Source organism: Glandiceps talaboti, chromosome 13 (genome assembly GCF_964340395.1).
Source record: "Glandiceps talaboti chromosome 13, keGlaTala1.1, whole genome shotgun sequence".
Lineage (NCBI taxonomy): Eukaryota > Metazoa > Hemichordata > Enteropneusta > Spengelidae > Glandiceps > Glandiceps talaboti.
This window is the reverse complement of record NC_135561.1, coordinates 17,520,454-17,534,387: the sequence shown is the minus strand read 5'-3', so window position 1 is coordinate 17,534,387 and position 13,934 is coordinate 17,520,454. Positions and strand designations below refer to the sequence as shown.

Here is a 13,934-nt window from a genome sequence, read left to right as displayed (position 1 = left end):
GTAGCCAGGTCTATAATAGATAAAGTTATTACTACATATATATGTTCTGAGATTACTTGAACAGGTGCATGCACATATTACTAACGAGTGGTATTTGCCGAAAACATTACTGCATATTTGTAAGCAAATTATATGCAAATAAGGATGCTATCATTCATTGTACAGAAAAGGGTGTGAACACATAGTATCATTTTTACTGAAATTTGTTGTTTCGGATAAACATTACAATGTACATACTAATAATAGAACACCATGCTGCATGAGTGCCAGTGTGGGTACTCATACGCAGGGGTATTTGCACTTTTGCTTGCAGTGTTTTCTGCTGTACTTCACTCACTACTTCTGCAGACAACATGGTAAGCACTTGTGTAAATACCCCAAGCACATCACATCTGCAATGCCTCGTGCATCATGGCGTTCTGTCACATGTTTGCTTGACAGTCAACACACTAATCCTGGCAGCATAATTGAAGGATACTGACAGCCTTTCCTACAGATGTGAGCCCTTGGCGTTCTTTCAACTTCAAGACAGCAACTACGGTACATGTATCAAATTCTCTGGATTAGGTCAGAGTCAAGTTGTACCAATGAAGTCACAAGCACAGAATGGACTGTGTATTATTACTTTATTTTCATGGTACCACTCACTACTGTGGGGTAACACATTGGGGGATTACTTTGGATGAGGGTGAACAAACTAACACAGAATGACAACCAAACTACAACATTCTGTTTACAATATGCATTACAAAATTTGTTAGTTCGAGCCAAAAAGTAGCATTCTAAATTTAAATTTTAGGGAAAATCTTGAGGTATTTTACAGGGATTCCAACCAAAAATCAGAGTACTACTAGGTATGGAAATCTAATACTAGTTTATACTAAATGAAATACACGTCATAATCAATCATACCTGGTTTTAGTTTGCCAATTGCCTTGCTGTATCTTTCAATGGCTTCTCCATACTGTCCAGCTTTGTACAACTCGTTACCGTGATTCTTCAAGAACACTACTGAATCTGGCAATGGAGGTGGAGGTTGTACAGCCTGTGGCGCTTCTTCTTTCACTGCTACGTTTTCATTCTCAACAATTCCTGAGTTACGTGTTTCTACATTTTTAGTGTTTTCTGAACTTCGTTTAGCATTATCATCAGTTTGTGAGTTTGCAACATTTTCAGTTGCTTCTGAAGTAGTTTCGGAGCTTACTTTTTCAACTCCTTGTTGATTTTCGGCTTTCTTAGCCTCATCTTGAGAAGCACCCTCTGCATTTGCATCCTGACCTGTGACCTCTTCTCTCATTTGCATATCATCATATTCTGGTACTTCCTGCATTTCTACATCTTCATCGTCTTCCTCTGTCCATATATCTCCTAATTTTGAATCATTCTTCTCTGGCTCCTTTAACAATGCGTCAGCACTTTTCTCAGAATTTACATTAGTTCTTAAAACGTTCCCATCTGGGTTATCATTTGGAACTTTCTGTTCTTTTTCAATGTCACCATTGGGAAGAAACTTCACAGTGTCAACAACTTCACTATCCTTATTTGCATTCTCCTTGACATCATTTCCTGTGCCACTGACATCACTTCCTGTTGCCCCAGAATCCTCTTCCTCTTCATCATCATCAGAATCACCATCCACTTCCTGAATCATGACCCTCTTACCAGATGAACTTTTCTTGTTTTGAGATGATTTCTGTTGCTTTGCTTCCTCAGTTGCAATCTCTGCCAGTAGATCCTGTTGAGATTACAATGACAAATGTGTACATCATAAAATCATAACATCTCATAATAAGTGTATACTACAAAGTATTCTTTGAAACAACTCTATCTGAGATAATGAATGAAGGGTGAGGGCGCACTTTGTTGAAAAATGCACCTCTAGTACAATGCATGTAGTCTTTAAGGTGCATACACTTTGTGGGGCGCCCTCACACATCAACAGAGCAAGGCCATTGCCTGGGGGGGGGGGGGGGGGGCATTGCAGGCAGAGGGACACAACGTTTACAGAACATTACATAGCACTAAAAGTAGAAAGAAGCCCTACACTAATCACCCCTCTAAAGGGCCACAACAGGATGGGAAATAAAGACGTATTCACAAAATATGCAGTCTTACAGAGCGACATTATTTTGCTTCACTTAAAGTTATGTACTGCATCAAAAGAATGCAATATGTTAGACATCTCAGTCAAAGTAAATGTATTTACCTTAGCTTTCTTGTTATTGGGTTCAAGAGATAACACATGTTGGAAATCTTTCTTAGCATTATTATAATCCTTGAGTCCCTTCTTTGCAACTCCTCTTCTCATGTAGCCTGGAACATAATTGTAATTTTGGAATTATTGAAATTAACTCTATACGATACAATGGTAATATAACTGAATAAGTTCACAGTGTTCTCCATGAACAAGGTAACAAAGGACATCAAACCATTTTGTGATTTCTGATTGCCTTTGTGATTTGATAAAATGAAAATCACCATTATAGCACATTCGCTTTATGCAAATATGATATCAAACCAGCCATCTGATAACCCTCTTCTGTGATTCAACATATACCTGTTAGGACTCTTGTGAACATATTCTAAAGAAAATTATTCCTCTATTTTGTAATGGCTCTGAATGTAAATAATTTACCCATTGTCAGGTTCAAGTTAAGAACTATACACGTACCTTTGACATTGTCAGGTTTAAGGTAAGAACTATACACCTACCTTTGACATTGTCAGGTTTAAGGTAAGAACTATACACCTACCTTTGACATTGTCAGGTTCAAGTTAAGAACTATACACGTACCTTTGACATTGTCAGGTTTAAGGTAAGAACTATACACCTACCTTTGACATTGTCAGGTTTAAGGTAAGAACTATACACCTACCTTTGACATTGTCAGGTTCAAGTTAAGAACTACATGTATACACCTACCTTTGACATTGTCAGGTTCAAGTTAAGAACTATACACCTACCTTTGACATTGTCAGGTTCAAGTGCAAGTACAACATTACAATCTTCTAAGGCTTCTTTGAATTTCTTCTGTCTGATTCCTAATGTGACAAAAGAATAACTCAAAGTATAAATATACAAAATCTGACACATCAATGTTTTGGCATCTCAGCTTCATGTCACATGTATTTATCTACATACACTTCATTTGCATGTGTATCATCTGCATACACTTCATTTGCATGTGTATCATCTGCATACACTTCATTTGCATGTGTATCATCTGCATACACTTCATTTGCATGTGTATCATCTGCATACACTTCATTTGCATGTGTATCATCTGCATACACTCCATTTGCATGTGTGTCATCTGCATACATTTGAATACTCCAGGGTGACGATAAGCTGATTGGGCAATAATGCATTGAGATTTTCAAACCATATGAACAGCTTTTGGCAATTCGAGTTAAAAGCTTAGGTATGAGATATTGAACAGAATATATCACAGGTGCCATAAATAGGCTAATAGAAATCATTTGTCATACCAAGCTGATGAACATTTTTGGTCATGAAAAATTATGCTTAAAGTGGCCATATGGCTGAGGATTAGGTATTTATTTTCAAATTGGATTGTTAATTTGTAGAACAATTGCTTCCTACTTGGAAAATCAGTGTGAAACAACATAGACCACATCTGTGTTTGTAACTCAATAAATTATAAAAAGTTATTTTAACAATTTGTACAATGTTTGTTATTGTATATGTACAATAAATTTTACAAATTTATCAATGTTTTGCAATGTATGGAGTTACAAACAAGGATTTGTTTCATATTGATTTTTCAAGTAGGAAGCCATGACAAAATTATTTTATAAATCCAAAATAAATACCCAATCCTCATCCATATGGCCACTTTAATAGGCAAAACCTGCCTCACACTCATTGCCCAATATTAAGTAGGCATAGTTAATTCAGCTTTTAAAGTGTAACTTACTTGTTAAGGCCCTGTTATTATAGGCAGCAGGTGATGGTACTAAAGATATACTTCTAGAATAGTAAACCTCAGCTTCAGCATAATCATTGGCACGGAATGCCTGTAAATACAGTAACATATGACCTCAGTATATTGACAAATGAATGAATGATTTATTCGCAAAGCCGCCAGCCTGGATTGTCAAAACAAAATTGAAGACTTACTTGTTCACTAAAGTACAATGTATATGGTGTGCTTTAGCCATTCAGCGCTACTGAACAGAAAATTGCTCTAGAAATAATGGTGCTATAGAAATCTGATTGATATTGAATGACTGATTTATATGAAATCTTGGAAATAAAAATTGGTGAGTACAGAATCACACTTTCATCTCTTGTTGATTTTTATATCAATATAATGAAATACAAGCGACCTATCGGTCAGAATAGCTCCGCTGTTTTTTTTTTTTAATTTAATTTTTTATTTTGGTGACATGTAGAAGTGGTTCAGGTCTTCACTATGCAGTTTTGTTTTAGCGATGCAATAAAGTGGTTAGTGGTTTCATATGATGTCTCACTATAAAACACATTTTACACAGAAGTTGGTAATGTATTGTACTTTTATACCATAGTCACCATTTTATAACAAAAATCTACTGTTACGAAAAATTGCACAAAATCTCAGAAAAAAATGACTGGGAAATGCACACAAGAAAAAGAAAAAAAGAGGATTTTGAGGTTGGCTATAAATAATTCCAGTGTCTTACAGCTGTAACCCTGGAAAATTTTAATGATGAATGAAATAAACTAGGGATCTAAAATAATTTTGAGGCAATTTGAATTTCAATTTTCTAACAAATTTACAAAGTCAACAACATTCAACTTGTACTAGTTGTGGTAGATATATATATAGGGAAGAAATGTATTAATCGCCATCTTAGTTTCCGTACGGCGACAATCTCAAGTTAAGTACCCGGAAGAGAGTCATTCTCAGCCATACGTTACAGTGGTAACACTCGTTCATGTTCGGTTACCTTTCACAAAGAAAACACAACGAAATGGTTGAAATGATCTTTTTTTTATTTCTTTTCATCACAACAACAAAATCTGCGTGATTGATCAAAAGTGTTGTAAACTAAACCAGAAAGAATTATCGGACTGGCTAAACTTCCCGATGAACTGGAGTAAGGTCCTACTACTTCCAAGTAAGCCTCGATAGTACTATAGTACGTGAGAAAATCGTCTCAAACTAGCGATACAACTTTCAAAATATAACTTGACATGTCTTCATTTGTTAGAGTTATACAATTCAAGACGGGTTTTCACTCGAAAACAACAATTCTGTGAATAATGACACTCTGAACGCAGCGATTTCTCGGACGATGTTACCACTGTAACGTATGGCTGACAACGACTTGCTTCCGGGTTAGTCCCTCGTGCATACGGGTGGATTGTCGGCGATTAATACATACATCGTCTGATATTTTAATTCACAGTGTTTCTTGTGACCGGCGCCTGTCAGCAGACTCTGCCATTTTTTTCATCATTCCATTGTATTTAAACCTTGTACTTGACATTTCGCAATATTTATAATTCTCAACAAAATACCTCAACATGCCTCACTTCGCTCGTACTCAAAGCAGCCCCGCGCGGTATGATCACTGACACTGATGACATGATGAGAGAGAACCTTTTCGGATTTACATGTAAAACGGGGAAAGATACGCAAAACATAATGCAAAGTCTGAAGCCAAATTAAAGTTGTAATTATTTTAATTATTTTTACTTGCCAAATATTTGCATTTTGGAAAGGCAAGACACGTTCATGTCGTTTAACTTTACATGTGAACTGTCGGCCATAACTTCAACCGCATGTCTGGCATGCCCTTCCTTACGCAAGTTGTCTGAATTCTGGTTCACTGTCATTCCAAATTGCACGACAATATAGAATTAACCACAAGTTACATGTTATCTGAAAACATCACACTTTTATAGTGGGTCTGAAGTGTGATTTTAGTGAGTACCAAGAACGTCCTGTGTTGATACTCAAGATGCTTGCTGTGGAAAATCGCTCGGTCAAATGAGGTCACCTTCAGCTTCTGGTCGAATCAGGATAGAGTATGCAAATGAGGATGTTGCGGACTGATTTGAAGTTTACAACCCTGTTTCGAACAAACGCTTGTCATTTGGGCGCCCAATGCGTAGAATTATGACTATAGCACATATTACATTGCTTGTTTGACGTCAATAGTGTCTTTTGAAAAGTGGCAGTTTACTTAAAGTCTCGTCGACTGATTTCCAATATGGCGTCGGTCATTATGCTCATTAACATATTCATTTTTTTTTTCAAATTACAAAAAAAAAATCATAAAAAATAAAAATGAGGATGTGCTGACTTGAAATTAACAAATCTGAGTAAGCTACCCCCTGCGCATCAACACGCCAGATATCAAAGCAATCTAATAAGAGGTTTTCAAGGAGTTGATGAAAATGACATTTTATGAAAAAAAATCATAAAAAATTTAAAATGGCACAGATCAACTTGGCATGAACAAATCTGAATAGCCTCCCCCCAGGGAACATGCACACCAAATATCGAAGAATTCCGACTGTCACTTCCGGAGTAGATAGTAAAAATATAAAAGTTTGACGGACACCTATGATTCACTCTACTCTCTATACCTCAATACCCACCTATACCTAAAGCTACGCTTTCAGCTTTCGCTGACAGCGGAGCTAAAAAGTCAATCATGAATCTCATTTTACCAAATTTAGACTTTCTTAGTACCAGATACTATATGTGTATTGTCTTGTTAAGTTTTATATCCTACTAACAATGCATAACAATTGAGTACTGTTATTTCAAAAAGCCAATATTATTTATATTACCTCATTTCCCTTGTCTTTCTCTCGGTTTGCCTTCAGTTCCCTTTCTTGAGAAGACAGACCTGAGTTAATAAATAAATCATTCATAGATTTGTCAATGCTTGCAGAAAATAGTTAATATGTAATACATGTATGGTCAAACTGCTTTTTGTGTTTGTGTATACATGTCACTTGCAGACTGTACTACAGACTGTATACCACTTAATAAATAATTACAAAGATATACATAAATCTCTCTCTTGTCTGTTTGTCTCTCACATTCACACAGAAACACACGTACACACACACGCACGCACACACGCACACACAAACACACACACACACACACACACATACACAAGCATCAGTGTGGTGACTGTAGTAAGTTCTGTAGCTGTCACTAAAACATTCAATTCAACCGTCATGCCTCATCTCATCAATGTTTTCCACGCCACCTCACCTCCATTCCAGCAATCAATCATTATCATAGGATTATAAAGTCATGCATATCCACATTTTTTTAATGCTGATAACGTACAAATATATCAATCCACTTACCAGTAGCATCAATGGTATCTTCAATCAAAGGTGCTTTATTGTTACCAGCACTTGTATTGTTTACTGGTGTGTTTGAGCTTTCTTGCTCATCTAACTTCTCGATTTCTTTGTCAACATCAAATTTATCCCATTTCCGGTACTCACCAGACCGTATACGATCTGGTGATGGTTGGTAGAATGGCCTTTCCTCATTATTTGTAACCTAAAGGAATAAAAAAGAACAATTCATGTTAGAGAAAAATACTGCCAATGGCAATGTGTATAACTGAAATTCAATGTCTGACATACACATACAGTGAGAGAAACACACTACAAACATGAAAACACCCCTACAGGATAATGGGACATCCCGTGGACTTTAGCCAAGTGATTGTTTAACATTATATAACCATATCTCATAGACTTCCAAGTGTCCAAAGAAGGACTGTTTTGATAGAAAATCACTCTTTTGGACGTAATTTGAACAATTTGAGAATAACAAATACGTTCTTGTACTATGAGCAAGAGTTCTTATTACTTACAAGTAATGGTTCACCTGTTCAGGTCTAGCGGGGAAAGTCACGGCAACAAATGGCCAGTTTGACAGCACCTGTCAAACTGATCAGGTGAAACATTACTCGTAAGTAATAAGGACCCTTGGTTGTGGTACAAGAATGTATTATTATTATTACTTTACTGAATGTCTTCTTTTTTTTTTTTTTTAGATCAAATCAAATCAAATCAAATCAAATCAAATCAAATCAAAAAAAAATAAGAAAGACATGATACTGCTTTGATACCAATGTCTGACATATCAAAGCAGTATCATGTCTTTCTTATTTTTAATTTTTTTTTTTAATTTTCATCTCACCTCTCCTGTGTTAGTGTTAATTGTAACACCTGATCTGATTGGTGGAAGGGCCTCATCAGCTGACGTTGCTGGATTAGTCTTCAGAGAACTATCCTTTTCTTGCATCTCATTGGTCCATGCCTACAAACCCAATAAATAGGCAAAATAAAAAAAAATGTCCGTTTCTGATCGCATGACATCAGAAATTAGAGTACATGTAGGTATTAAGGCAGAATTTTCTTTTCTTTTTCTTTTAAATATTTAAAAAATTACTTCAACCCCAAGATAAGACACATTGGTCACAATACTTCCATGAGAGTTTGATGAGGTGTTAAAGAAGTAAATGAAGACAATTATAAGTAAATTAGATGAATACGTTATGCAGACTGTACTGTTATAGTCTAAAAAGACCTGGTTTCTCTCTGGAGTTCGACTTTTGAAAAAAAGTGATTATAGATGAGACAAAGACATGAAGGTGTAGATGGAAATAGAAGTAAATTGTTACCATTTTACATTTTTGCATGCAAAAAAATGTTTAGGGTTGGAGGGTCGGTTGTGTTATTGGAAACACATTATTTTTTTTATTTGGCCTTACCATACATGTATCTCAATGTCATGTCTTACAATTAGTACTTGACAATTTACAGAAACATGTCTGGGTTCAATATCAATATACATGTTTACTTATTTCCTTATAGTTATAATCCTTATAGGATTGAGTATTTATTTTGATTTTTAAATTTTTAATTTCTAAAACAATTTATCATGGTGTCCCACTTGAAAAATCAACATGAACCAAAATATGTCAAGTCCTTGTTTGCAATTCAATACATTACAAAAGACTGATAAATGTGTAAAATATTTGCTATTGTACGTACAATAACACACTTTTTTTTAAAGACATCTGTAAGCTTTTTGCAATGTATTGAGTTACAAACACTGACTTGGTCTATGTTGTGTCGCATTGATTTTTCAAGTAGGAAGCCATGGTAAAATTGTTTTCTAAATTAAAAATCCGAATTAGATACCCAATCCTCATGTATGCGGCCACTTTAATGCACCTTTTCCATAGACACAGATGTACACATATATTACCCCTGGAGTTCACTGCCCTAACTTTGAGGCCAAAAACAAGGTTAATCTACGTTGATTAACAACACATTTTACAGGAGTTTCCCAACATGGAAAACTAAGTGCAATGTTACCCAATTCCATCAATTAAACTAACAAAACCAGAAGATGATTTTGAATACCACCAAAGGCATACATTAACATTTACATAATCATTATTTTATACAAGAACAAAAATCAAGGTATATTTAATCCTATTTTACTCAACTTATAGGTTTGTGTGTACAAACCAACACACCCTGGTAGAGAGAGGATTAATGAAAGTACTTTCATCCAAGAATTAAAAGGGTGAAAATTCACCTTGTAAAGCTTTAAAATTTCTTACCTTAAAGCCTGAATCTAACTGACTCCATTCATCCTTGTCAAGGTCTCTTGGTGTCGTCAATGGTTTGTCTTTCCTCAAGTATTTACTGAAAAAATACATAAATGACCACTAGTGATTGCTTCTTATGAAATGGCACCCTCCAGTGTGCCCTCTAAGACAATTTGATGCACCATTGACACACACAATTTCTAGTGTTACACCAAAATTTAGTATTTTCCCCATCTCTTACTATGTGATGACTCATAAGAAATGCCAGTTTTTATCATTTTGACTCACAACAAAATTTGGCTATCACTTGAGGGCCCACTTGTTGCCCTCTAGTGATATTAAACTACAGGGCATGAGATTGGTAAAATTTTACTGTTCTCATCTAGACACATAATTTTCCACATATTTAGTTATGATAATTATAGACAGGTCAGAGAGCCGGTGTATTTATTAATTTTCGGCGATATTTCCACTGTCAAGTTAAGTATGGGTATAGAGTGTCCTGCTATATGACATTTGGTGTCTGACCAAGGTACTTTATTTTTTTAAATATCATTACCAGGAGAAGTTATCAATATTTTCTTGAAACTACAGATTACAAACATGATAAAGTCATACTAGATTCAACATTGTAATACATCTCATGCTACCTACCAGGTATTATAATAATTACCAGACAACAATGACAGTGAGAGTCTTAAGAAAACCTAGACTGTAAGATACGTCGTGACGTTTCGCCCTCACCGGCCTCCTCTCACACTTTAGGGGTTGGCCGATGGTTGAGGGCGCCCCGTCACGGCGTACCTTACAGACTAAAGAAAACCGTGATACAACAACAGAATTAAAATATATAAAATCCCATCTTTCACTGGTCTTGCTTTATTTCTTATGAAATTATATGAAATTGAATTATATTCTTTCAAGAATTAATGACAATAATTATCATTACAATGCTGGACATTCATTTCAGAAAGTGGTCTCCATTTAGTGACTTGTTGACTTTGCAACGTGATGAGATTATTTTGGTCAAAATTGATTATTAAGCAACAAATCTCTGTGTTTGTAGGGATTCTGTGCATACTTTTTCTATTGTTACATGATAGCTTTGTATATAACAATAAACACATTTTTTTTCAAAAAGAATTTCAAATATACATTTATGCCAATTCTCCTTCACTGTTCACAAGCAATCACAGAGTAACATATATCTCCTAAATATAAAGCCTCGGGGAATATTTTCTTCCTTACATAGATTTTCCAATATACATAGATACAGCTATTCATGTTATTACTGTGGTAACTGAGCCTTCGGTTTAATAAGATAGACACAAACTAAAACTATTGTCGCAACCATTTTGTTACAATAGTGATAAGCTATTGAATGGATGTTGGTTTGCTTATAGGCATCACAGAGTTTCCATGAACTTGCCGCAGTACACCCTTTTGGGACTTCCAATGTTTACACTATCTTGATCACAGGGTGATTAGTCACACAACAGAGGAACCGCTATCACCTACTTGTGTAATCAACCACATTGAAAAAACAATAGAATAATCTAGATTGCGCCTATCTTACTAAATCGAAGGGTGGATTACCAGTGTCGTATCTTTGAGACAGTGGAAGAGTCACTTGTGGAATATTGGTTATCTCTGAGACACTAGGAAAGTGGGACATTTGTAAAAAAAAAAATTCAACTGTGATCTAGTATGATAATGTCAGAAATGACAAAATGGAAATTATTCACAAATCACTAATCACTTCCTAAGTCAAACATTTGGTCGTTCACCATCAAAGGTTTGAGTGGTAGGAATCATACTATCTTCTTACTTTTCAACAAAGTGCTTATTTTAAAAGTGGAGAATCTATAATAAGAATGAAATAATTTTGCACACATAACATATACAGGTAATAAACACAACATTTGATGATGTAATAGATATTGGTGTACACATGATTTATTGTGTCATACCTTCCAGGTCCCTCTATTTCTTCAATTCTCTTCTCACAGTATTTAATCAAGTCTGGATAGTAACCTTCATCTCCAGAACTGAAGAAAGTAAAAAGTTGGGAAAGTTGTAATTAATACTCAGGCCCAAGCCCTGGGGCGAAGCTCATCTAAATTAGCAGGTAAAACTGTAATGGTGGTGGTCAAACCTACACAGGAGACCTACATGTATGAATCTGCCCAACTATAGATAGTAATTAGTATCCCTATGTATCATACATGTACATAGTGGTCAAAACAAAGAATTTTCAAAAAAATAGTTGACTATACGAAAAAATACATAGTTTCTGCCAACTACATGTACTGTCCTTTATCTGCGTCCCTAATGCACATACCAAGTAATTCAGTCAGTATCTCATTGTATGATAATTTCTAGACATGATATCAGCTTACAATTTGTAGCTTCAGTAATTATTACTTGTGACAATTTAACTATACTCTTGAAATGATTTACATGATATCAAACCAGTGTATGTACACACTCCTTCTATAGTGTTTTTAGTTAGATCTTTCCACACATACATGATACATACATACATACATACATACATACATACATACATACATACATACATAAATGCATACATACATACATACATACATACATACATACATACATACATACATACATACATACATACATACATACATACATAGTTATCATTTTATCCTTGTTATTGATATCAATGTATCATTCACTTCACAAGACTCCATTGTTCATTTACTTCACAAGACTCCATTGTATTATTCATATGCCCAATCTAATGATCACTTTTGGTGAAACCGAAAGACCGTTACCCAAAACATTGATTATTTCAAGTTCAGTACTTTTGAATTGAAATTTATTTCCCACAAGAGAGGTAAACATACCAATAACAAGTAAACATTAACATCTAAAAAAAGAAAACGATTTAAAGTTGTGGGTGAGAGACTAGAAAATAGTTTTGAGAAAACTAATCTACAAAAAATGTAGCCTAGCCACTTGATTTGAACTTCAAGAATATCAATTGCATATCAAACTGTGGCGACTGTAGTTGTTCATATTAAATAACACAGCTTACAAAATCAGCTTTGGGCTGTATTAATAACGTTTGCTCTTTAATGATGTCAAATGATCTGTCACCAAAAGAAAACACAACATTAATTTCACTAGGATTCCATCAACTGTTACCTGATTTCTATAATCTTAGCAAAACACACTGTACTCACTTCAGAATTCTCAGTATTTTCCCCAGTTCCTTTATATCTGTACAATTCCCAATGTATTTATAGTCAAGGTGTTCAAGTGGGACACTTGTTGTTGAACTTGAACTTCCAAACATGTTGGCAGACATCTTGTACCAACCTAAAAATCAAGGATCAATCAATCAATCAATCAATAAATCAATCAATCAATCAACAAAACACAGAAAATAACACAATAAATAATTCACACTTCTGATTATGAAACTAGTGATGATGGCAGATATTTTAATTGTTAACTTTATTGTTCTCGAATATCAAGTCACAGTTTCTCTATCACAGTATCAGTGTCACCAGCTCAGTATCAAAATTTCTTGTGGTTATGATGTCTAGATTGGGACGTTATGCCTGGCTGTTTAACATTAATGACACAATTTTTTCTGGTGCTATAATCTGTAATTCGACAATGCATTAAAACATTTTGTGGTGAAAAGGGAAGTATGTTTGTGCAGTTGACACCTTGACGTTTAAATGCACGATGCTGGTTTTTCACCAGTCATCTTCCTGGAACTACATTTTTGGACGGTTTGATTGCCGCGCCATCATTGAGAGCCGGTTTTTTGTTTGTCATTATATGCTATGTTGTAATTCAATTAATAGTGAACTAAATGTTTAGTAAAGAGTATTAATAACTATTGACTTCATGTCTGAAGTTTGTGTTGGAGTTTCACTTTTCGTTTCCGACAAAACACGATGAAGACGTAAAGGGGGAAACACGTGATGGCAGAAGTCCAATGGAATTTGGGCTCGACAGAAACGTTTACCAACGATTTCGGATGGTAAATGTCAATAAAATAAACACAGAATCGTTTCAAATTTTGAAAATGGGTTTAAAAGAACTTATCCAAAATGATAAAGGTAAAACTAGTCGCGAATTCTGCTAATACTTACGGCGAAAAGTCCAGAAACACGGCGGTCCGTCGAAACGTTGCTAACACAGCTGTGACCCCAGATATGAAATGGCGCTTGGGGTCACCCTTTTTAGAAGAAATTTTCCAAGTATGTCCACTTCGATTAAAAGTTGTCAAATGTAGACAAAACCTCACAAAACAATCGAAAAGATTTACCCATGAA

General features: G+C 35.1%; 1 protein-coding gene across 1 annotated transcript in view; it reads right to left on the bottom strand.

Moving 5' to 3' along the window:
- LOC144444520 (sperm-associated antigen 1-like) overlaps nt 1-13,803 on the bottom strand; it is a 35,778-nt gene extending 21,975 nt beyond the window's left edge. Inside the window, exons 1-11 of the mRNA XM_078133963.1 lie at nt 13,752-13,803; nt 12,828-12,963; nt 11,583-11,660; nt 9,625-9,709; nt 8,190-8,309; nt 7,340-7,541; nt 6,806-6,864; nt 3,939-4,038; nt 2,965-3,042; nt 2,207-2,313; nt 913-1,735 (exon numbers count right to left, since the gene is read on the bottom strand). Of these exons, the coding sequence (XP_077990089.1) occupies nt 913-1,735; nt 2,207-2,313; nt 2,965-3,042; nt 3,939-4,038; nt 6,806-6,864; nt 7,340-7,541; nt 8,190-8,309; nt 9,625-9,709; nt 11,583-11,660; nt 12,828-12,952 (1,777 nt within the window). The 5' untranslated portion in view covers nt 12,953-12,963; nt 13,752-13,803. The remainder of the gene's footprint in view (nt 1-912; nt 1,736-2,206; nt 2,314-2,964; nt 3,043-3,938; nt 4,039-6,805; nt 6,865-7,339; nt 7,542-8,189; nt 8,310-9,624; nt 9,710-11,582; nt 11,661-12,827; nt 12,964-13,751) is intronic.
- Nucleotides 13,804-13,934: the final 131 nt, after the last annotated feature.